The sequence below is a fragment of the Oryza glaberrima genome, chromosome 8, assembly GCF_000147395.1.
Source record: "Oryza glaberrima chromosome 8, OglaRS2, whole genome shotgun sequence".
NCBI classification, from domain to species: Eukaryota; Viridiplantae; Streptophyta; class Magnoliopsida; order Poales; family Poaceae; genus Oryza; species Oryza glaberrima.
The window spans coordinates 3585735-3609966 of record NC_068333.1 but is presented as its reverse complement, the minus strand read 5'-3'; the positions used below and the strand labels follow the sequence as shown (position 1 = coordinate 3609966).

At 40.6% G+C, this 24232-nt stretch overlaps 3 protein-coding genes across 3 annotated transcripts; 1 reads left to right on the top strand and 2 right to left on the bottom strand.

Annotated features, from left to right (window-relative positions):
* Window positions 1–280: 280 nt before the first annotated feature.
* On the top strand, window positions 281–859 carry LOC127781083 (ethylene-responsive transcription factor LEP-like). Its single transcript, XM_052307989.1, has one exon. The coding sequence runs from the start codon at window positions 311–313 to the stop codon at window positions 857–859; it is 549 nt and encodes a 182-aa protein (XP_052163949.1). The 5' UTR covers window positions 281–310.
* Window positions 860–2062: 1203 nt separating this feature from the next.
* On the bottom strand, window positions 2063–2883 carry LOC127781074 (uncharacterized). The gene is made up of 2 exons (XM_052307981.1): window positions 2557–2883; window positions 2063–2323 (listed from the first exon to the last, which is right to left on the bottom strand). Exons 1-2 carry the CDS (start codon window positions 2797–2799, stop codon window positions 2210–2212), a joined length of 357 nt encoding a protein of 118 aa, XP_052163941.1. The 5' UTR covers window positions 2800–2883; the 3' UTR covers window positions 2063–2209.
* Window positions 2884–14576: 11693 nt separating this feature from the next.
* Window positions 14577–24232, bottom strand: LOC127783000 (uncharacterized). Its single transcript, XM_052310295.1, has 2 exons — window positions 23731–24232; window positions 14577–14884 (listed from the first exon to the last, which is right to left on the bottom strand). Exons 1-2 carry the CDS (start codon window positions 24070–24072, stop codon window positions 14774–14776), a joined length of 453 nt encoding a protein of 150 aa, XP_052166255.1. The 5' UTR covers window positions 24073–24232; the 3' UTR covers window positions 14577–14773.

Below are 24232 nucleotides of genomic sequence, written 5' to 3'. Positions count from 1 at the left end.
TTTATATGAATTAACATACGAAACGGAGGGAGTAAGTAGAAATGTAGAACGAACTTGACAAAGTGCCAACTCATAAAAGTGATCGATGATCGATGAGCTTATCATGTCGAGGAAAACATGGAGTAAAGCACGCTTTCCGATGCCATCCATGCATGCATGCAGAGCCAACTCGCCCGCAACGTCTCCACCAACCTTTGTCACCTCCATGCTTTCCTATAAAAATCCATGGCTGCTAAAAACCTAATTAAGCCCTACCACCTACATCCACAGTACAGGCAGATCGAGCTAAGCTAAGTAGCACACGTCAGCAATGGCGGACGCGGTGGAGCAGCATCACCAGCAGGAAGAGATCGCGGCGGCGATGACGACGCCGACGCCGCAGCAGATGATGATGCGGCGGCGGCGGGCACGCGCGTCGAGCGAGTACCTGGGCGTGCGGCGGCGGCCGTGGGGGCGGTACGCGGCGGAGATCCGCAACCCGTACACCAAGGAGCGCCACTGGCTCGGCACCTTCGACACCGCCGAGGAGGCCGCCGTCGCCTACGACCTCTCCGCCATCTCCATCTCCGGCGCCGCCGCCGCGCGCACCAACTTCCTCTACCCCGACATGCACCACCACCACCCTTCGCCGCCGCAGCACGCGCTGTCTCCGGCAGTGCCGCCGCCGCCGCCTCCCCCGCCGCCGTCGCCGCTGTACGACGATGACAACGCCGACGATGACTACCAGCTGCAGGCGGCGGCGGCGGCGGAGGAAGTGGAGGCCGGCGACGACGAGTCGCTGACGATCGCGACCATCCTGCAGAGCTTCCAGTATCAGCAGAGCGTCCCACCGGCGTCATCGGGTTCCATGTTTTATTAGCAAAATTGATTGATTGATTAATTTAATTAACCTGGTGATCAGAAGAAATATCAGGATAATTATATAAGCTGGTACTCTAAGCTGTCATCACTGGGGATAATCAATGATGATTAGCTTAATTTTTGAGAGATTGATTAACACGCACATGTGGCGCGCGTACACGAATGCATATATACAGTTTGGCTTTTATGAATTATCCGATTTGTTTTCATGTAGTCCTATTCATATTGTTAGACTATAATACTATATATTGGATCAAAACCCAACAAACTTACTCTCTTGTTTATGGAACCTCCAAGTTTGCACATTCGTTTTTTTTTACAAAATCGGGGATTTTTGGAACGAAATTATTTGAAATTTTAACAAATGTTGATTGAATTTAAATAAATTTTAACCATATTCACAAAAAAATCGTGCGATATAGTTACCTGCCGGGGGGGATTGCAATCACTACCCCCAGGCCGAGCTTAAGCGATTCAGATGAACAATTGGCAAGATGGTCGTTGTTCTGGGATTCAGATCAAATTAAAGGTCTGAAATTCAACGAACATTTTCCTTTTCGGTGAGGCCCGAGACAGTGGCGCTCCCTTTTCATCTGAATTTGGTTCAAATTTGGTCAATTCCATGCGAATTTCTGAATTTCGGTCGTTTTTCAGTTGAGCCTGAGTTTTTTTTATGCAATTGGATCCTAGAGTCGTGTTCCTTATATCACCCCCAAAGCCAGCTTTGGCCAAGGTTCGCTAATTCGGAGTGCATAGTCACACTTAACTGAACTGAACAGTACATCGGATATTCAGTTAGTTTCCAGGTAATTTAGCTCTGAACTCTAAGTACAGTTCAGTAAAAGAGGACCATATATTACATTATATTATCCCCTAAACCTGAAACTTAACTTAATCTGGAGATTAATGATTTTCCTCTCACACGTGTCGCAGCTTGTGCACCACCCAATCAACATCTATCATGCATGATATACACATGACAATATTATATACGTATAGTCGGAAAACATGTATTGTAAATCACATATACTTCGAACACCTGAAAACATTCGTAGGAAAAAAAAGTCTGAATTTATCCACATCATCATAAGTAAATTTTTTATTAAGTTTTTACTCACGGTTTAATCTATGAGTAAAAATTTTACTTGTAATGATATGGATAAGTCTCATATATCATTCTTTTTATCCTACGCTAGTTTTTATGTTTTCACTTCATATTTTCCATGTACAGTCAGGGTGACAAATCATCAAAGCCACTGTTCGGAAGAACAGTAATCCACGGATTACCCGAACTTATTATTGTACATAATCGCGTCGATCGATCGATCAAAGCTTGCATCGATTGAAGCTAAAGGCCAGCGTTGTGGTGAGCTCCGCCTTTTCCCCCGTTTCCTTCTCTTAAAACCGGCCTTTCAGAACGCGGCATTGCTCTTGTTCTCATCTGAACATTCTCAACTTCTTCCTGCTCCCACAAGGACACACCAAAATCAATCACCACTTCATAAACAAAAAAAAAAAAAAAGGCAACCAAACTTGCTGATCAATCAGTCGGCTCGCTCAATTGAGCACCTAGATGGCTAGATCATGCAATTACATGAAATTTATAGCTATTTTTGAACGAACTAATTACATGAAATTTATTGAAATTAATTGGTACAGTTGTGACTTGTGATTTGTGAGTGTGTTTTTACTTACGGAGCTTGAAGCAGCAGTGTTATTGACGGCAAATTCGTCGTCAGCGTCTTGTTTCGGAGCTGGAGCTGGTCTCAGATTCTGGAGAGAACGGCAGAGGCCGGCGAGGTAGCCGGCGAAGCCATGGACGACCTGACGCAGCAGCGACGATGGATGAGCGAGCAAGGACGATGATGAGGAGGACGCCATGGCTGTTCCTTCCTGGAATGTATTCTCCTTCATCTGCAGCTCGTCCTTCTGCTCCATTCTAAGGTTCAGACTTCAGATTGCTTGGAAGTCAGACTACTTCAGACTTCAGAGTACTCTTTCTTTAGCTCAGAGTAAGCACTCCCTTTTGGTGAAATTCTTGGGGTTTGTGAGCAATGCGGGTTGCATTTCAGCTCTATTTATTGATGCTTTGGCAAGGGATGTGATTAATCATTCAGATGTGAGACTTGATTAAGATAGCATCCATGTGTGTAAAGAAATTCTGTCTACCTCTGCAGAGTGCTTTGGCTATTCTGAAATTTAATATCCAGTTATCTGTTGGTGAAAGATAAACGTGGAAATATTTTAGGTGTTTATCTCCATTTGTTTAGTCAACATCTGTTATTCCAGAAGTTCACTGAAACTTGCTACAATAATGCAGTCTGTTGACTGACTGGAGGAGAATGGAATCATCATCAGTCTTTGGTAACTATTAACCCCTGAAGTATCTTTCTTTTTCTGTCTTTTGTGTGTACTATTGTGCTTCTTTTTGTGATCATCTCCCTTTCAACTGTGTTATAATTATTCTTATCCATCTGAATATACTACACAGAAATCAATTAGAAAAATATATACTATACATAAATATGTACAGGAGCCCATCTCCCATGCACGGAGGTGGGTGTTGGGAACCCATCTCCCATACACGGAAAACGGAGCGGTCCATTAGCGCGTGATTAATTAAGTATTAGCTAATTTTTTAAAAAAATAGATCAATATGATTTTTTAAACAACTTTTGTACATGAACTTTTTGTAAAAACCGCACCGTTTTGCAGTATGAAAAGCGTGCGCGCGGAAAACGAGAGAAGAGTGTTGGGAATTTGCTCTTGCAAACACACCCTTAACCATGCATCATTCCTAGTACTGTTAGGGCAAGGTCAGTGTTTGTGGCTCCAAAACTCTACATCTCTTTAGCCTGCCACTAATCAGGCATATATGCATGTACTGGAAATATTCCTCTTAGAAACTTAATCTTCTTCATTTAGATACTACTTAATCTTCTATTTAGGAAATAACTTTTACAATCAAGGGCTAGTGAGCATATTCTGTGTGCTCAGCACAATATAGTTAGCTTCACTGTCCATCAACTCATCACAAGCCAGAACAGAAGAGGCAGTCCCAGGCCTTATCTGCTCCGTGGCAGTCAACTTAAGCAGAAACAATATTCCCAGCCATTTTCATGCACTTGAAGGTACTGAATAAACTAAACCTGCACACTGAACTCGTTCACTAATTAACTCAAACTAAACTAGTAGTATACCAATTTGCAGGGTTAGGTTCAGGTAAGCCATGGAAAGGTCACTGAACCAGATGTGAACTGCAGCATCTCTCACAGACATCCTGAATTTCTCTTGCTTTTGCTGGTCAGTTGTCTGAACACTTGATATTGACCTGATCAACAACTAAGAGGTTACTTAATTTGTAAAATCAAAGATGTTTTTGATTATTATTCTGTGATGAACAATTGGGCATTGGAGATTATTGGTTTTGTTATTTACAATCTATTCACGAAGTGATTTTGGAGATGATTGGATTTCACAGGTGATTGCAGGATTCGTCATTTTATGTGACCGGTCAGACCGGGCTCTGGTAGTAGGTCAGACCGGCGTGTATTGCGCGGTCAGACCGGCGCAGCCGATACTGTGTCGGTTTCGGTTTCGGGTTGTTTGTTTGGATATCCGAGTTTATTTCATGATTATGACTTCTAGATGGATACTATATGTATGTATTACTATTGTTTGCTACTAATGAGTCAAGTTAGAGATAGGTTGGTCTCGGAATATGGTTTCTTTGTTTATTTCATGTGTAGGTGACTCGATGTCTCGGGAGAGTATTTGCGGTGATGGACCGGGAGTCGGCTTAGGGATAAGATGACGTCCGTGGTGGTCAAAGATCATGCGGGATACTTAGGCTAGAGTTGATGCACGTGGTTGATGGAGATTTCATATGGCATACGATGGAGTTATTGTGTGCGTATGGGATGCGGAGTCGAATTTGGTAGGAGTCCAAATTTGGTACGATTGGTTATGTAAAGTTTCTTTCTTGTACTAGAGGGTTTCCTAAGGTGTTTAGGACTCCTAATATGAGTTTGGTTCGTGGCTTTAGGCTGCCTACCTCATGTATAAATTGAGGGGGAGCGTGAGGCTTCCCGGTATCGCTTTTGGAGAGCAATTGAGTTGAGTTTTGAGTTAGGGTTTCGAGTTTAGTCAAAATTTTTGTAAGGAGTGTTGTTGGTGCACTTTGTAAACACAGAGAGAACCAATAAAGTCGTCATCTACTTTAAGAGTTCTTCGATTTGTGTTTAACGGGTTTCGGCGGTCTAACCAGCGATCTACCGGCGGTCAGACCGGCGGGAGCACGGCGGTCAGACCGGCGGCGGCGACAACGAGCAGCAGCTGATCTCGGCGGTCGGACCGGAGATAAAATCTCGGTCAGACCGACGGCAACCAGGCGGTCAGACTGGCAAGACGACTTCGGTCAGACCACGATCCGTCGATTTCGAGGGTAACTTTTATTTCCGCTAAAAGTTTTCGGTTTTTGGGTATACCAACCATTCACCCCCCCCTCTGGTTGGCTTAGTTCTTGTGATTCGATCCTACAAGTGGTATCAGAGCCTTGTTTTCTTCTTTGGATTTTTATTGATCTAGAGTTTTTGCCATGGCTACTCCCGCTAGGTTTTCAACTAAGCCTCATGTTTTCGATGGAACGGATTTTTCTCATTGGGGTAGTAGGATGCAATCTTACATTATGGCTGAAGATTATGATATTTGGAGAAAAGTTTCTCATCCTTATGTGATTCCTGAAGCTATTAATATTGCTGCTGAAAAAACTGCTTTTGAACAAAATTGCAAAGCTCGCAATATTCTTTTGAGTGGTATTTCTCGTTCGGATTATGATCGTGTTGCTCATCTTCAAACTGCTCATGAGATTTGGACTGCTTTGAGTAATTTTCATCAAGGAACAAATAACATTAAAGAACTTCGTCGTGATCTTTTCAAAAAGGAGTATATTAAATTTGAGATGAAACCTGGAGAAGCTTTGGATGACTATCTTTCTCGGTTTAATAAAATTTTGAGAGATCTTAGATCTATTGATTCTTCTTATGATGCAAATTATCCACAATCTGAGATTTCTCGCCACTTTTTGAATGGTCTTGACATGTCTATTTGGGAGATGAAAGTTACATCTATTCAGGAGTCTGTTAACATGTCTACTTTGACTTTGGTTTCACTTTATACAAAATTGAAAACACATGAGATGAACGCTCTTTCTCATAAAGTTGATTCTAAATCGAGTGCTTTGGTTTCTTCTTCTTCCTCTTTGGATGTTGATGCTTCTTCATCTAAGTCTTCTTTTCTTACTGTTTTTAATGCTACATCCGATGATCAACTCGAACAAATCAAGGAGGATTTGGCTTTGGTTGCTAACAGAATTGCTCGAGCTATGAATAATGCCAGGAATAGGAAAAGAGGTGGTCCAAATCATTGCTTTGAATGTGGTTCAATTGATCATCTTCATTCGCATTGTCCTAAGCTTGGGAGAGGCAAAAGAGAAGACAAAGATGGTGAGAAGACCAACAACAACAAGCCCAACAACAACAAGTCGAAGGGTTCATCCCAAGGGAAGAAGTTGGACAATCTCAGGAAGGCTTTTCATCAAGTTTGCGCCGCCTTCGAGCCACTAAGTGATGTAGATGGTGAAAGTGGAGATGATGATAAGGGAAAGAACATCTCCGATGTTTGCTTCATGGCGCATGGTGAATCTGACACAGAGTATGAAGATAATGAGGTGAGTGCTTTTGAGGAAGCTATTTGTCGAGGGAAGACCCTCAATAGCGGGAGGTCGTGAGACCCCCCTTTTGTGAGTTCGGCCGGGGGAAGAAGCTCGCCTCCAGAAACCACGTATCCGTCCCTAAGGCCCCTGGCTGATTCGCACACAAACAAATTATACAGGTTCGGGCCGCTGAGAAGCGTAATACCCTACTCCTGTGATTGGGATTATGGTTGAGTGTTACAAGGGTTCCTCAACTCCGGAGAGCGCTCCCGCTCTTCTTCACCTAGAGTTCAGGCCTACAGAGAGCCCTCCTTCTTCTCGGTGGGTAAGGTCTTCCTTTTACATCTCAAGGGGATACCACATGCACCGCCTCTACCTACTTTTCTTTCGGGTGGGGAGCCACCCTATCTTGACCGGAACTCGACCCGTGCCTTCGCCTAGAAGCTAAACCACAGCTTGTCCTTGAGTGGGGCCCAGCGCCGTCCCTCGCCTGATACGGGGGACAGCCCTGTCATTCCCTCATTAATGGGTGAAGACTTGTGGTGGGCGCCGTCCGAATGACCCTCCGATGGGACGGGTCATACCTACCTCCACTCCGCCGGAAGCAGATGCGATGTGGGAGCATGGTTGTCGGTCCAGTCAGATGTGACCGGCGTCAGGCCGGTCACAGACCGGTCATTCTTGATTATGGCACGTCAGTTTAGCACGCCGCACGTCTGCCTCACTGCATTAAATGAGACAGGGGGCAGTTGGGGCGTTGCGCGCATTAATGGAGGTTCAGCCTGGGCCCCCTCCTCGCTCGCTCCCCCCGCCAAATGGCGGCTGGGCCGGGGCCTCGGGGTAAAGCGGTGTAAGGGCCCGAGGGGCATGACGTGACATCCCGAGGCCCCGACCCCCCCTCCCGGCCGCTCCAGCGGTTCGCGGACTACGGGGGCAGGACCAGGCTGTAGGGACACACGGTAGGATAGAAAGGTAGATTCCCCACACTTCGCATACCCCCGGGCCCATATCTCCGACACAATTAATATTTTGAGTGCAAAAAATAAGAAGTGTGAGAAGATGTATAGAAAAGAGGAATTTATTATTGAATCTCTTAAATCTGAAATTGATAGATTAAAATCTCTTATTCCTAATGATGATGATTGCTCAAATTGTGAGGTTTTAATGAATGAGATTTCTAAAATTAGAGATGTTAATGCTGCACATGATTTGAAAAATAGATCTTCTCTTGCTTTTAGTTTTTCTTTGCACACACGCACTTTGGATGAGTTGTTTTTAACTAAAAATTTGTTGCAAAAATATCAAATTGCTTTTCATGCTAGTTTGATGTTTAACATGATTTCTACTAAAAAGTTAAAACAACCTCATGATGTTTTGGATTGCTTAACATGTAATTTGAATAAGTTGAAGTTAAAAGATGCTTTAGGTCGTGTTGAGTACATGGAAGATGTTGTGAAAAACAATGAAGTGCTTTCTTGCCCTAAATGTCGTAAAAGCAAAGGTGTCATGGTAGATTGTGAAAATTGTGCTAATTTGGAAAAAGAGGTTTCTTATTTGAAAAATTCTTTACTAAGATTTTCTAATGGTAAAAAGAACCTCAACATGATTTTGGATCAATCAAAGGTTAGCACACATAACCGTGGTTTAGGTTTTAATCCTTATGCTCATAATTCTAGACATCCTCCTGTTGTGTTAGGTGTTGGTGCTAGAAGTGGTGAGATTTTGGTTAAACACGATACTAATAAAACTGTGTTTAAATCTGCTGGTATCATGTCTACTATGAGTGCATCTTCTTCAAAATCCAATGTTGTGCATGCAAAATCTCCTATTGTTGCTTGTGTTGCTAAGTCTCCTAATGCTTCCAATGTGTCTAATCATTGTGGAAAATATACTTGTTCTTTTTGTGGCAAAGATGGACATATTGTTGGTTTTTGTTTCAGATTAGCTCATAAACAGAAAAAGGAAAGAGAGATTGCTTTTGCAAAATCAAAGTGGCAAAAATCAGGTTTTCCCTCGAGGAAACCGGTCAGCCCGCAGTGGGTCCCACAGTCAGACCGGCTACTGAGCGTCGGTCAGACCGGGCACCAGTCAGACCGACGGTACAGAGGCGGTCAGACCGGCCCCCGGTCAGACCGGCCACTTTACCTCGGTCAAACCGGCCTCGGAGGAATTTTTCTGAAAAATCTGAAATTGATTTTGCATGTGGATATATGCCTATTGGATCTTCTGGTCGTGTGTCTCAGTACTGGATTCCTAATTTTTTATTATCATCTAACCCTAGTACTTAGGCTTCGACTTCTGCTTGTGTGTAGGCTTTGGTGGCAAGGAAGGAGAACGTGTGGATCGTGGATTCCGGTTGTTCGCGGCACATGACCGATGATAAAAATTGGTTCTCCTCCCTAAAGAAGGCATCCAAGACTGAATCGATTATCTTTGGTGATGCTGCTACAAGTGCCGTTCTTGCTACAGGTTTGGTTAAGGTAAATGAAAATTTTGAATTGAAGAATGTAGCTTTGGTTAAGGACTTAAAGTACAATTTGCTTTCAGTTTCACAAATTGTTGATGAAAATTTTGAGGTTCACTTTAAGAAAACTGGAAGCAAAGTTTTTGATTCTTGTGGTGATTCTGTGTTGAATATTTCTCGCTATGGAAGAGTGTTTAAAGCTGATTTTGAAAATCCTGTTTCACCTGTGATAACATGTTTGGTTGCTAAATTTGATAAAGATGTGATGTTTTGTCATCGTAGACTTGAACATGTTGGTTTTGATCATCTCACTAGGTTAAGTGGTTTGGATCTTGTTCGTGGTTTGCCTAAACTTAAGAAAGATCTTGATTTGGTTTGTACACCGTGTCGTCATGCTAAGTTGGTTTCTATTTCACATGCTCCTATTGTTTCTGTGATGACGGATGCACCGGGACAGCTGTTACACATGGACACTATTGATCCAGCTAGAGTGCAATCTGTTAGAGGAAAGTGGTATGTATTGGTTATTGTTGATGATTTCTCTCGATATTCTTGGGTTTTCTTTATGGCAACTAAGGACGAAGCTTTTCAACACTTTCGTGGTTTGTTTCTTCGATTGGATCTTGAATTTCCTGGTTCTTTGAAAAGAATTCGAAGTGATAATGATGGTGAGTTTAAAAATGCTTCATTTGAACAATTTTGCAATGAAAGAGGTCTTGAACATGAATTTTCTTCTCCTCGTGTTCCTCAACAAAACGGTGTTGTTGAAAGGAAAAACCGTGTTTTGGTTGAGATGGCTAGAACCATGTTAGATGAATATAAAACTCCTAGAAAATTTTGGGCTGAGGCTATTAACACTGCTTGTTATATTTCAAATCGGTTTTTTTTTATATCTAAACTTGGAAAAACTTCTTATGAATTTCGATTTGGTCATACCCAAAGTTTCACATTTGCGTGTTTTTGGTTGCAAGTGCTTTGTCTTGAAATCTAGAAATTTGGATAAGTTTGAGGCACGTTCTACCGATGGATTGTTTCTTGGTTACCCCGCACATACTCGTGGCTATCGTGTACTTATTTTGGAGACTAACAAAATCGTGGAGACTTGCGAAGTTTCTTTTGATGAGGCTAGTCTAGTTACTAGACCCGATATTGCAGGTACACTGTCACAAGTTCAGGGAGAGGATGGTCGTATTTTTGAAGACGAGAGCGACAACGACAACGACAACGACGAGGTCGGCTCGGCCGGTCAGACCGGGCGCCAGGCCGGTCAGACCGCCGGCACACCTCCGGTCAGACCGGCACAGGAGGTGCGGTCAGACCGGCCAGGGTCGTCGGCTGAGGGTTCTGTTGATGCTGTTCGAGATGGTCCTCCGGAAATTACTACTTCGACCAGTACTGATACAGAACGTGGATCAACTTCAGAAGTTGCTGCTCCTTTGCACATTCAACGATGACATCCGCCGGAACAAATTATTGGTAATATAGGTGAGCGGACTACAAGGTCTAAGGTAACGATTCGTGATGTTTGTGCAAATTCTGCGTTTGTTGCTTCTTTTGAACCCAAAGATGTGTCACATGCATTAACTGATGAATCGTGGATTAACGCCATGCATTAACTTGAAAATTTTGAGAGAAACAAAGTTTGGACTTTAGTTGAACCACCTTCTGGACATAATATTATTGGAACCAAGTGGGTTTTCAAAAATAAACAAAATGAGGATGGTTTGATTGTGAGAAATAAAGCTAGACTTGTTGCTCAAGGTTTTACTCAAGTTGAGGGTTTGGATTTTGATGAAACTTTTGCTCCTGTTGCTAGAATCGAGGCAATTAGACTTTTGTTGGCTTTTGCTGCTTCAAAAGGTTTTAAATTGTATCAAATGGATGTTAAAAGTGCTTTTCTAAATGGTTTTATACAGGAGGAAGTTTATGTCAAACAACCACCAGGTTTTGAAAATCCTGATTTTCCCAACCATGTTTTTAAATTGTCTAAAGCTTTGTATGGTTTGAAACAAACTCCAAGGGCATGGTATGATAGGCTTAATAACTTTTTGCTTGCGAAAGGTTTTACAATGGGAAAGGTTGATAAAACGCGTTTTGTTCTTAAGCATGGTGATAGTGAACTTTTTGTTCAGATTTATGTGGATGATATCATCTTTGGTTGTTCGACTCACGCTTTGGTTGTAGATTTTGCTGAGACTATGCGCAAGGAATTTGAGATGAGCATGATGGGTGAGTTATCGTACTTTTTGGGATTGCAAATTAAGCAGACACCTCAAGGTACTTTTGTGCATCAAACGAAGTACACGAAGGATCTTTTGAGACGGTTCAAGATGGAGAATTGCAAGCCAATTTCAACACCAATTGGTTCTACAGCTGTGTTGGATCAAGATGAAGATGGTGAAGCTGTTGATCAAAAGGAGTATAGAAGTATGATTGGATCTTTGTTGTATCTAACTGCTTCTAGACCAGACATACAATTTGCTGTGTGTTTGTGTGCACGCTTTCAAGCTTCTCCTCGTGCTTCACATCGTCAAGCGGTCAAGCGAATAATGAGGTATTTGAATCATACACTTGAGTTTAGAATTTGGTATTCTACTTCATCTTCTATATGCTTAAGTGGATATTCCGATGCTGATTTTGGGGTTGTAGAATTGATAGGAAAAGTACTAGTGGAACATGTCATTTTCTTGGTACATCATTGATTGCATGGTCTTCTAGGAAACAATCTAGTGTTGCTCAATCAACTGCTGAATCTGAATATGTTGCTGCTGCTAGTTGTTGTTCACAAATTCTTTGGCTTTTATCTACTTTGAAATATTATGGTCTTACTTTTGAGAAAGTATCTCTCTTTTGTGATAATACAAGTGCTATTAACATTGCTAAGAATCCTGTTCAACAGTCACGCACAAAGCACATTGATATTCGCTTTCACTTTTTGAGGGATCATGTTGAGAAGGGAGATGTTGAATTGCAGTTTTTGGACACCAAGTTGCAAATTGCTGATATTTTCACTAAACCTTTGGATTCTAACCACTTTGCTTTTCTTCGTGGTGAATTGGGAATAATTCATCCTTTTGGCATGGTTTGAGGAGGAGTTTGTACCTCATGGTTTTATCAAGCAATAATATGACAATGCGAAAAATTGAGAAAAGAGAGCTTTGTTTATACATATGGTATTTTCTTGTGCATGCTAGCAATACTTTGAAGGTTTATTTGTCTCTAGCATAGCTTGTATGTATTCTAGTCTTTTCATGAGATTTAGATTTTGCTTTTAAGGGAGATGATGCATGACACTTAAATTCTATACTTGAATTAAGCAAATATGCAATGTTGATGCTAGCATATGGTTTGATTTATAAATGCTTTATATATATGCTTTATTGAATTGTTATTTCTCAAATAGCTTTAATTGCTCATTGTGAAAAAGAGAATAAAAATATGAAAAAAATGAATACTGAATCCTTGTAAACAGTCTTGACGACAAGGACGTATTCGATGTGAGCAAAATAATGGGTGCCAAATCCCTAGAAACAGTCTTGACGACAGGGACGTACCCGAAATAAAAGAGAAAAATATGAGCAAAAAGGCTCAAGAAAAGAAAAGGTTAAAAAATTCTCTTGGTTATTTTGTGATAAAGTTTATTTGAGAAAGAGTGATAAATGCAATAGGTATATATGTTTAGTGTTTATTCTTCAACTTATGTGCTTGTTAAGATGTTGCATTATAAATCATCTGAAATCATGAATTTTGATTGTTGATTCAAGCTTAATTGTAAAATCTTTGGCTCATGGTTATACTTTAATGCATGCTTGTTCTGTTATAGATGGGTTCATCTTCTTTTTATTGCAACACATGACTTAATATGCTATATGTATGATAAGCTCTTGAACATTAATGAACATAATTCCTATGCTTGATGAAATCATTGTCAAAAGGGGGAGAAGTAATGTGAAAATTTTTGGTTTTTTTTTTTTGGAGAAGCAAGGTGAATTTTTGGAGAGTTGTTGAGAAGAGCATGTTTTTGCTTCAATTGGGAATTTCTTTCTTTTAAAAAGGGGGAGAAGTTTTCTTTTGGATTTTTGAGCACGATGTGTACATTTGTACGAAGTGTGCTTTTTACCAAACAACAAAATATTTTTATGTGTTTGCCAATGTGTTCATCAAGGGGGAGATTGTAAAATCAAATGTGTTTTTGATTATTATTCTGTGATGAACTATTGGACATTGGAGATTATTGGTTTTGTTATTTGGAATCTATTCACGAAGTGATTTTGGAGATGATTGGATTTCACAGGTGATTGCAGGATTTGTCATTTTATGTGACCGGTCAGACCGGCGTGTATTGCGTGGTCAGGCTGGCGCAGCCCGCGGTCTGACCGGCCGATACTGTGTTGGTTTCGGTTTCGGGTTGTTTGTTTGGATATCCGAGTTTATTTCATGATTATGACTTCTAGATGGATACTATACGTATGTATTACTATTCTTTGATACTAATGAGTCAAGTTGGAGATAGCTTGGTCTCGGAATATGGTTTCTTTGTTTATTTCATGTGTAGGTGACTCGATGTCTCGGGAGAGTATTTACGGTGATGGATCGGGAGTCTGCTTGGGGATAAGACGACGTACGTGGTGGTCAGAGATCATGCGGGATACTTAGGCTAGAGTTGATGCACGTGGTTGATGGAGATTCCATATGGCATACGATGGAGTTATTGTGTGCGTATGGGATGCGGAGTCGAATTTGAAAGGAGTCCAAATTTGGTACGATTGGTTATGTAAAGTTTCTTTCTTGTACTAGAGGGTTTCCTAAGGTGTTTAGGACTCCTAGTATGAGTTTGGTTCATGGCTTTAGGCTGCCTACCTCATGTATAAATAGAGGGGGAGCGTGAGGCTTCCCGGTATCACTTTTGGAGAGCAATTGAGTTGAGTTTTGAGTTAGGGTTTCCTAAGGTGTTTAGGACTTCTAATATGAGTTTGGTTCGTGGCTTTAGGCTGCCTACCTCATGTATAAATTAAGGGGGAGCGTGAGGCTTCCCGGTATCGCTTTTAGAGAGCAATTGAGTTGAGTTTTGAGTTAGGGTTTCGAGTTTAGTCAAAATTTTTGTAAGGAGTGTTGTTGGTGCACTTTGTAAACACAGAGAGAACCAATAAAGTCGTCATCTACTTTAAGAGTTCTTCGATTTGTGTTTAACGGGTTTCGGCGGTCTAACCAGCGATCTACCGGTGGTCAGACCGGCGGGAGCACAGCGGTCAGACCGGCGGCGGCGACAACGAGCAGCAGCTGATCTCGGCGGTCGGACCGGAGATAAAATCTCGGTCAGACCGACGACAACCAGGCGGTCAGACCGGCAGGACAACTTCGGTTAGACCGCGATCCACTCGATTTCGAGGGTAACTTTTATTTTCGCTAAAAGTTTTCTGTTTCTGGTATACCAACCATTCACCCCCCCTCTGGTTGGCTTAGTTCTTGTGATTCGATCCTACATAATTATATTTATATAATGGAAACATGGTACTGTTAATTATGTACCAGATTTGCTACTGTTTGACTTGTAAAAACAATCAACTCTGTACTTGCACATACATAGTTGTGTACATCGATCTGTTTTTTCATCCGAAAATATGCCTTCTCTAAGTACAAAACTTGTACAGTCCTAGCTAATTTCCTGGCTAAAAGTGCTTGACAAACTTCTGAGCAGAAAGATTACTAAGCTGTGAACTTAATTATTAGGGTAATTAGTTGTGTGATCCACCACCTCCTCCTCTCCCTTCTCTTGGAGGACCGGGTCCTCTTGGAGGTCTTGTTCTAGCCAGCAGCACAGGCCGAGTAGTGCCTAATAAATCCTCCTGCATATGTATCAAAATTATTGCTTTGTACATGCTGATTAAAATGTAAAAATACGATCTTGAAATAAAACCACGTTAAAATTGGGCCTAAATATATACAGTATGGCAACTAAGGACACCATATGAAATAATTAACCGAAATCTTCAATACCATCTCGATGCACTCTATCCTCTGCCAAACGGCAGTTTCCGTTAGTGCTACTTATGGATCAAATAAGTGCGTAAGTTGGATCAACCTATTTAATTAGTCTATAAATATACTGCCTCCATCTTATTTTAAGCGCAGTCATAAGTTTTCGTGTTCAACTTTGATCTTCCGTCTTATTTAAATTTTTTTCATGATTAGTATTTTTCTTGTTATTATATGATACAACATGAATAATCCTTTATGCGTGACTTATATTTTTTATTTTTTAAAAATAATTTCAAATAAGACGGATGATAAGACTGATAAAAAAAAACTCAAGGCTACGTTTAAAATAGGACGGAGGGAGTATTTATGAGTTCAGACCATCAGACTCACTTGCAACCAGTAATAGCAGCTGCCATACGGCAGACGGCCCGCGATACCGATGTTTAAAATGGGACGGAGGGAGTATTTATGAATTCAGACCATCGTGACTCACTTGCAACCAGTAATAGCAGCTGCCATACGGCAGACGGCCCGCGATACCGATGCATCTCTCTAGCTCAGTTGAAAATGTGGATAGAAAATTACTAGCAATAATAAGAGATACACATTGACATCTAAAATACTTATTAAAAATTTAAAATAGAAAAAATGTATCAGTATATTAGTACTTTTGGAGGGGGCAATTAAAAGATACTAGAATGGAACTCGTTGTAAATTTAATATAGAAAAGATAGCAATGAAAATGATTTCAACGAGAATCCAAACTTCGATGGAGATGTGTGTGTTAGTATATATGTATGTACGCATGTATGTATGCTCACACCTCCCACAAACTGTTACGAAATATTTAGGTGATCTCATCCATATATATGGATAGAGTAACAACCAACTCAGGGACACGACGGTTGGTCGTGCCCCACACCTCTTCTCGCCTCACGGCGATTCTAGCAACGGACGCGATGGTTTCCAAACCATCGCGCCTCCGATTGCTGCCTCTCTCCCTCCTATATTTTGTAACACTATTATCAATAAAGGATCCGCTCATTCATTCTCTCTACATTCTTGTGTTAAATTCTCTCTCTCGCTCAATCAATTCTATTTACAATACGTTATCAGCACTTTCGCTCTTGTGAAGGAGATCGGAAAGTGAAAGAAGGAAACATCGCTTTTGATTTCAAGAAAAGCGAAAGAAACAGAAGAAACTAAGGAAATCGCGTAAGGTACGTCTACCTTGATTTCATCCTCGACGCCGTTCTCGGCCTCCATCGCCGAGACCGCATTCATCGTCTTCGCCACCTCATCCGTCGATTCGATGGAGTCACCACCATCGCCATGCTGGGCGCCATTCTAGGGTTGGTGGCCACCGCCACCATCCTCGGCGCTGTCTCGGCTGCGTCATGTGCGGCGGCGGCGGCTCAAACCGCGGGGCGGTTAGGGTAACCCTAACCCCTCCCCCCCCCCCCCCCCCCCCCCCCCCGCGCCTCCCTGCGCCCTTTTCCCCTTGGGCCTGATGGGCCGGCTGCACTGTAGCGGTGGTGGGCCGAATCCTATTGATTTCGGCCCACCACCCATTTACCCCTTTATTTTAGTTTTTAATTTTATTTTAGCAGCAATTTCATATTAGTCCCTGTATTTTTACGTAATTTAGTAGAAACAGTTCATCAGTTCTACAAATTATGTAATGCTCCTATAGACCACTGATATTATGTGTTAATTGACATAGGTGTTTATTCAAATACCCTGTTTCACTAAATTTATTAGTTGTCTTAATAAAATGCCTTTTGCATATTATTTCAAGACACGCTCTACTTTCTCGCTTTATTAATTTACAAAATTCAAAAAATTTTGTACTTTAATTTAGCAAATTCTCTTAATTATGTACTACATAATTAATGGATGATTTAATGCATGTTCCAATTCACACTTTAGCTTGGAAATTAATCACATGTCGATGGAGTCCTATACTTTGATCATCGTGACCATAACTTAGGCAGCGAGTATCTCGCCCATCAACAAGTGGTCTACATTTTGAGATGATTACCCGATGGAGCCCTACAAATTGGCCGCACTGGTCATAACCTAGGCAGCGAGCACCTCGCCCATCTCACAGAGGTCTACATCTCACGATGATTACCCACGTGTTATTTTCCGAGAATATGTTTTGAAAAATGAGATTATTTGAATTTTGGTTGAGCATAAGGTAGTGGAGTCCTAAACATTGGCTGCGGTATATTCACCAGAATATATTTGCCTGGAGACCGTGTTTTAGGCAGCAAGTATAACTTGCCCACTATTAAGAGACCTACTCCACTATTTAATTACTTGGAGATTATCCACATTGTGCCACCTAATTTCGAATTCTAACTCAAATTGTTAGGTCTATTACCTACATTTTTTCGAAACATTACAAAATATGAAGTCTTACATTTCGCATTGAGATTACAACCACAATATCATGTTTCTATTAATTTACCTCTGTAAATTAATAATTTTAATCATGATTATAGGGATATGGCAACTATAGATTTCGACGAACTCGCCCTCGATGGGAATAACTACCTAATTTGGGCTTCCGATATCAAAATAAATTTTTCTTCTAGTGGGATTTCACATACAAATTAGGAACCCAATAATTGGGATCCACCAGTTGAGAACAGAAAGCTATATATTGCCCTTTTCCTCCTAAGGCTCTACATCTATAAAGATCTCAAACATGAGTACATGTTGGAGACGAGCCCTCTCAACCTATGGAAAGCTCTAAAAGAGCGTTATGATAAGCAAAAGGAACTCATTTGGCCTGAGGCTAATTATGAGTGAATTCATTTACGCCTACAGGATTTTAAAAACTGTGGCAGAATACAATCATGCTGTTCATAACATTTGCTCCAAGTTGAAGTTTTGCGAAAAAGAGCCAACGGAAGCAGAGAAGATAGAGAAAACTCTATCAACTATGTTTCCAGAGGACATGATACTGAACCAACAGTATCACACTCAAAGGATTCAAGGGAAATTCCTCGAATAACCCTAAGAATCTGACTGGAAAACACAAATGCAACAACGGCGCAAATCCAATGGTCGATTGGAAAGGAAAAGGGAAGGGTAAGGCACCACAACCTAGTGGCAATAGCAACAGGCATTGCAACAGGTGTGGATCTGACTATCATGTTGCTAAAGATTGCCGCATCCCAACAACATCTTGTTCTCCTGTATCAGAAATCCCTAAAGGAGAAAAAGTCTTCTGAGGAACTAAGATTTGAAGCTCACTTCAATCTTACAAAAGAAAGACCTAAGGTTGAAAGTTCTCACCAGGCTCCTATTGAACCAGAGAACAACCTCGCTCTTCTCCCAGAGGATACCGCTGCATTTTCTGCAATAGATGACATGCTCATCGAGTACTGCTCAACGGACCCACTTGGAGATTTACTGTAATCTCAGTGCGTCTCACTTAGAGATAAAGCTGCTTTAATCTCAGTGGGTTTGAGACAGTATATTGATATCCTATAGTTTGTCAAAACAATATTGGTTGTAATAAGTAGGTAAGTACAAACTCCCTTATATTATAAGGTTGTATGACTTGCTAGTCATTAGAGTATGTACTTTTAACATATGTAAACGTCATACTATGTATTTGATGTTTTCATTATTGTATGTATGTATATATTGTGGATAAAGAATTCTTCACTAAGCAATTCTTCTTTCACTATAGATGTCTAAGGATATCGCTCCGATTGGAGAGGAATTATGTCTTGTGGACAGTGGTACCACAAACTCTATATTTAGGGAGATCAAATACTTTCAAACTCTCAAAAAGAGATAAGGCAAAGTTTTGACTATCGCTGGGCGCGATACTATGATAGTTGGCTCAGGACGAGCAACTATTACACTCCCAATGGGTACACAAATTACAATCGAGGATGCTTTATTGTATCCCGATTCAACCTGTACCCTACTTAAGTTATAGAGATATCCATCAAAATGGGTTTCACATTGAAACCCATATGGATAATCGAGAAGAATTTCTTCTCTTAACCAAACAAAACGGATATGGCAAACGCATTTGCGAGAAAATTCCATCTCTCACATCGGGATTGTACTATACATACATTAATCCCATTGCACATGTTGCGTACAAAGTAATTTTTCAAAATGTTGATGCATTCCACACTTGGCATAATCGACTTGGGCACCCCGGTATCGGGATAATGAGAAAAATTATTGACAACTCTATTGGTCATCATTTGATCACTGATAAGTTTCCCAAATCCTCTGATTTCGTATGCACTGTATGTGCTACTGGGAAACTGATTTTGAGACCATCTTATCTCAAAATTAGAGCCGAACCACTTAAATTCATTGAACACATTCAAGGAGATATCTGTGGCCCTATTGTGCCAAGATCTGGACCGTTCAGGTACTTTATGGTTTTGATAGACGCATCTACTAGATGGTCTCATGTGTGTCTTCTATCGACACGAAACCATGCCTTTGCCAAACTAATGTCTCAAATTATAAGGCTAAAGGCAAATTACCCTGAATATAGGATTCAATCAATCCGTATGGACAATGCTGTCGAATTTACATCCCATGCTTTCGATGATTATTGTATGGCATTGGGAATTCAGGTCCAGCACTCTGTTCCATATGTCCACACACAAAATGGTTTGGCTGAATCATTGATCAAAAGAATTAAGCTTATTGCTCGACCACTATTGATGAATTGCAAATTACCTTCGTTGTGTTGGGGTCATGCAGTTCTGCACGCTGCTGACCTTGTCAAACTACGACCAACTGCATTTCATGAAACTTCCCCAATGCAGTTAATACGTGGAAATCCTCCAAGTATTTCCCATTTGCATAAGTTCGAATGAGCTGTATACATACCGATCTCACCACGACAGCGTACCGCTATGGGCCCACACAGGAAAGTGGGGATCTATGTGGGATTCAAATCTCCGTCGATCATAAAGTATTTAGAACCCTTAACAAGTGATTTATTTACTGCCCAGTTTGCTGACTCTATCTTTGATGAGGAACATTTCTCGGCATTAGGGGGAGACTTCAAGTACCAGAAAGAATGCCAGGAAATCGATTGGGATGCCCAAGGTATTCCAGCCTCATATCCACGTACTACTGAAACTGAACTTCAAATTCAGAAAATTATACATTTGCAAAGACTTGCAAATAACCTGCCAGATGCATTTACCAATTATAAAGGTGTGACTAAATCTTTCATTCCTGCTCAGAATGCGCCAGAAAGAGTGGAGGTACCAAATAAAACCACTCAACTTCCACTCACTAAAAAGAAAGGAAGAAGTATGGCCACTCAGTGAGAAACAATTGCTAATAAGAAAAGAAAGACGGTAAATGCAAACCAACCTTTAGTTGGTACACACCAAATTGATACTATATATCAAGCAGATTGTGATAGTCTGCAACCTAGCTCGGTGGTGCACAATGCTAAGACTAGGAATTCGGAAGACCATAGACACATTGTTTCGGGAGATCACGATGAGTCTATAAGGGTTGATGAAATTGCCATCAACTATTCTGAAACTAGAGAATCTTTTGATAGAAGAGCTACAATTGTCGACATTAATTTTTCTGAATAGATTGCTGATTACCTCCAAGTTGATCCAGAACCTAGGTCTATAAAAGAGTGCCAAAAGCGCTCTGACTGGAACAAATGGAAGGACGCAATTGACGTAGAATTAGCCTCGCTTTACAAAAGAGATGTATTCTCGGCTGTAATGCCTACTTCTCGTGGTATCTTTCCTGTGGGATACAAATGGGTTTTCGTCCGGAAACGGAATGAAAACAACGAGGTGGTGAGATATAAAGCAAGGCTTGTAGCACAAGGTTTTACGCAAAAACCTAGCGTTGATTTCAATGAAACTTACTCTCCAGTTATGAGTGGTATAACTTTTCGATATTTAATATCATTGGCAGTACAAAATCGTCTATTTATGTAGTTGATGGACGTAGTGACAGCATATCTTTATGGGTCACTTGATTCTGATATTTACATGAAGGTTCCTGATGGAATCGACATCCCGAATCAGAAGGTAAATCGTAATATGTATTGTGTTAAGTTGCAGAAGTCACTTTATGGCTTAAAACAATTGGGCAGGATGTAGTACAACCGATTAAGTGAATTCCTTTCACTAAAGGGATACACTAAAAATGATGATTGCTCGTGTGTCTTTATCAAAAAGTCCCCCACAGGATTTTGTATTATCTCGGTATATGTCGATGATCTCAACATCATTGGCAATACACAAGATATTTATGAAGCACGTCATCATTTAAAGACGGAATTTGAGATGAAGGATTTGGGTCAAACCAAAATTTTCTTAGGTCTACAACTTGAGCATTTACCTTCTGGAATCCTTGTGCACCAAAGTGCATATACCCAGAAAATTTTGGAGAAATTTAATATGGACAAGTCATATCCTTCCAAAACCCCTATGGTGGTGCGATCTCTAGACGTGGAGAAAGATCCATTTAGACCAAAGGAAGATGATGAGGATGTGCTTTGACCTGATTTTCCATATCTTAGTGCTATTGGCGCACTTATGTATCTTGCAAATAGTACGAGGCCAGATATTGCTTTCTCGGTAAATCTATTAGCAAGATACAACGCTGCTCCTACTAAACACCATTGGACAGGAGTTAAGAATGTCTTTCGATATCTTAATGGCACAAGAGATCTTGGACTTTTCTTTAAAAAGAACCAGGATTCAACTTTAATTAGGTATACTGATGCTGGCTATCTATCTGATCCCCACAACGCTAGATCACAAACATGATTCGTATTTTTATAAGGTGGAACTGCTATTTCATGGAAGTCTTCTAAACAGACTCTGGTAGCCACTTCCACAAATCATTCTGAAATAATTGCATTATATGAGGAATCACGTGAATGTGTATGGCTTCGCAGAATGGTTAACCACATATTAACATCTTGTGGTATTGGTTCATTGGAATCACCTACCATTATCTATGAAAATAATACCGCTTGTGTTGTTCAGATGGAAACTGGTTATATTAAGAGCAACATCACTAAGCATATTGCTCCCAAATTATTTTATCCTCATGAGCTTCAACAACATGGAGAGATAAACATCGTGCAAACTAAGTCATGTGATAATCTTGCTGATTTATTCACAAAATCTCTACCATACTCCACATTCTTTAAATGTGTCGAAGGAATTGGTATGAGACGACTTAAAAATTTGCAGGATTCAGGGGGAGTATCTTCCTCTGGAAAATAACCTATTTTCGTCATATTATACTCTTTTTCCTTTGTATGAGTTTTACCCTTTAGGTTTTCTCATCCAAAGTTTTTAACGAGGTAATATCAACATAAGCTTATATGTCTTATCATTTGGCTTTTCCCCGCTGGGGTTTTTACTAAATGATAACTGTAGACATTATACTATTTTGGATCATACTATGGGCTTTACTCATAGAGATCTAAAAATAGTCAATAATATATCACGGTTCTCTCCTTATTTTTCCCACTGCGTTTTCGAGGAGTTTTACGTGATGTATTTAACTATAATTATTTCTAAGATTATCTTTACAGATATCTGGAACACTAAATGAGCAATGATCAAAGGTGGATTCGATCAAGGGGGAGTGTTATGAAATATTTGGGTGATCTCATCCATATATATGGATAGAGTAACAACCAACTCAGGGACACGACGGTTGGTCGTGCCCCACACCTCTTCTCGCCTCACAGCGATTCTAGCAACGGACGCGATGGTTCCCAAACCATCGCGCCTCCGGTTGCCGCCTCTCTCCCTCCTATATATTGTAACACTGTTATCAATAAAGGATCCGCTCATTCATTCCCTCTACATTCTTGTGTTAAATTCTCTCTCTCGCTCAACCAATTCTATTTATAATACAAACTAACAGCCCCATTGTTTGGCTGATAAGAGGAAAAAAGAAGCGACATATTTACAAATGAAAAATAATTTATGAATAACACTTTTATATACGTGTTCTTAATGATTTAAAAGCAAATCTCAAAATCAACTTCAAATTTAAAGTTGAAAATTCAAATTTTGACCGATAAACATAACTATAAGCGAAAATATGAGGCCGTAAAGCTGACATCGTTTCAATTTACCGGACTTATTATTGATTATACAAACTATGGTTATCAAAGTATGATATGTCCAAAAATTTTAGATTGTTTTTGTTTGAAGCTAAATTTTGCCCTATCAAGTTGTTGGCATTTTAAATTGTGTTTGGCAAGAGTTGCTACCAAAAGTTGTGAATAACAAACATATGTTGATATATATATATATATATATATATATATATATATATATATATATATATATATATATATATATATATATTTATGTTGGTAGTGCCAAAACTTTCTAGATTTTGGCAGTACCAATAGCATAAATGGTTGTAACCTATTTTTTAATTTGTAATATATAATTTATTCCTATAAATACCTATACATAATCTATCGATCAACAATTGTTATATAAGCTCCAAGTAATTAATTAAGTTAGGCTTAGTATAAAAGAAAAAATATCTCAAGACACCTAAATTTTACGCTAAAATTTTTAAAATTTTGATATCCTGAAGGTATCCAGATTTATATTAAAAAAATATAATTACTTCCAATATATATTTTTTTAAGAATGATAAATATTTTGAAAAAACAATATATGAATGATGCACTTACGATTACAACATGTTTGCTGCCTCCTTCTGCCTCATGTTGAAGATGATGAGCGGCGGCGGCGGCAGAAGTAGTATCAGTGACGGCCGCGGTGTCGCCGTGTGGCCGTGGACGCAGCGGCGGAGGATCGGAGGGATCGCCGCCGCCGCTGCCACACAGCGCGAGCAGACAGCCAGCGAAGGCACGGAGGATGCTCTGCTGCGGCTGCCGCGACGGTGCAGCCGCCGCTGGCGGCGGCTCCGTCTCCGCCGTGACGACTTGTCCATCGACCTGCTCTTCGCCGTGCAGGCCGCCGCTAGCGCTGCTCTTCTTCTCAACCTTCTCGTCGTCTTCCTCCTCCTCCATCTCTCTCTCTCTCTCTGATGATGAGAGGGAGGTGAGCTCTCTGCTGCTCTACTGCTCTAGTCCAGGACAATTTGAAGGTGGATTTGCCAATAATGCCCCTGCCTTGCACGTTGATTCTATCTTCTAAGATTACACGGCACACGCACTCGCGCAAACACCA

Bases quoted from the DNA above. Each gene is read 5' to 3' on its own strand.
- LOC127781083 (XM_052307989.1), top strand. From the start codon at position 311: ATGGCGGACGCGGTGGAGCAGCATCACCAGCAGGAAGAGATCGCGGCG.
- LOC127781074 (XM_052307981.1), bottom strand. From the start codon at position 2,799: ATGGAGCAGAAGGACGAGCTGCAGATGAAGGAGAATACATTCCAGGAA. The intron at 2,324-2,556 runs GTAAGTAAAAAC...TTGTGGGAGCAG, and splicing joins ACACTGCTGCTTCAAGCTCC to GAAGAAGTTGAGAATGTTCA.
- LOC127783000 (XM_052310295.1), bottom strand. From the start codon at position 24,072: ATGGAGGAGGAGGAAGACGACGAGAAGGTTGAGAAGAAGAGCAGCGCT. The intron at 14,885-23,730 runs GTAAGTGCATCA...ATACATATGCAG, and splicing joins GCAGCAAACATGTTGTAATC to GAGGATTTATTAGGCACTAC.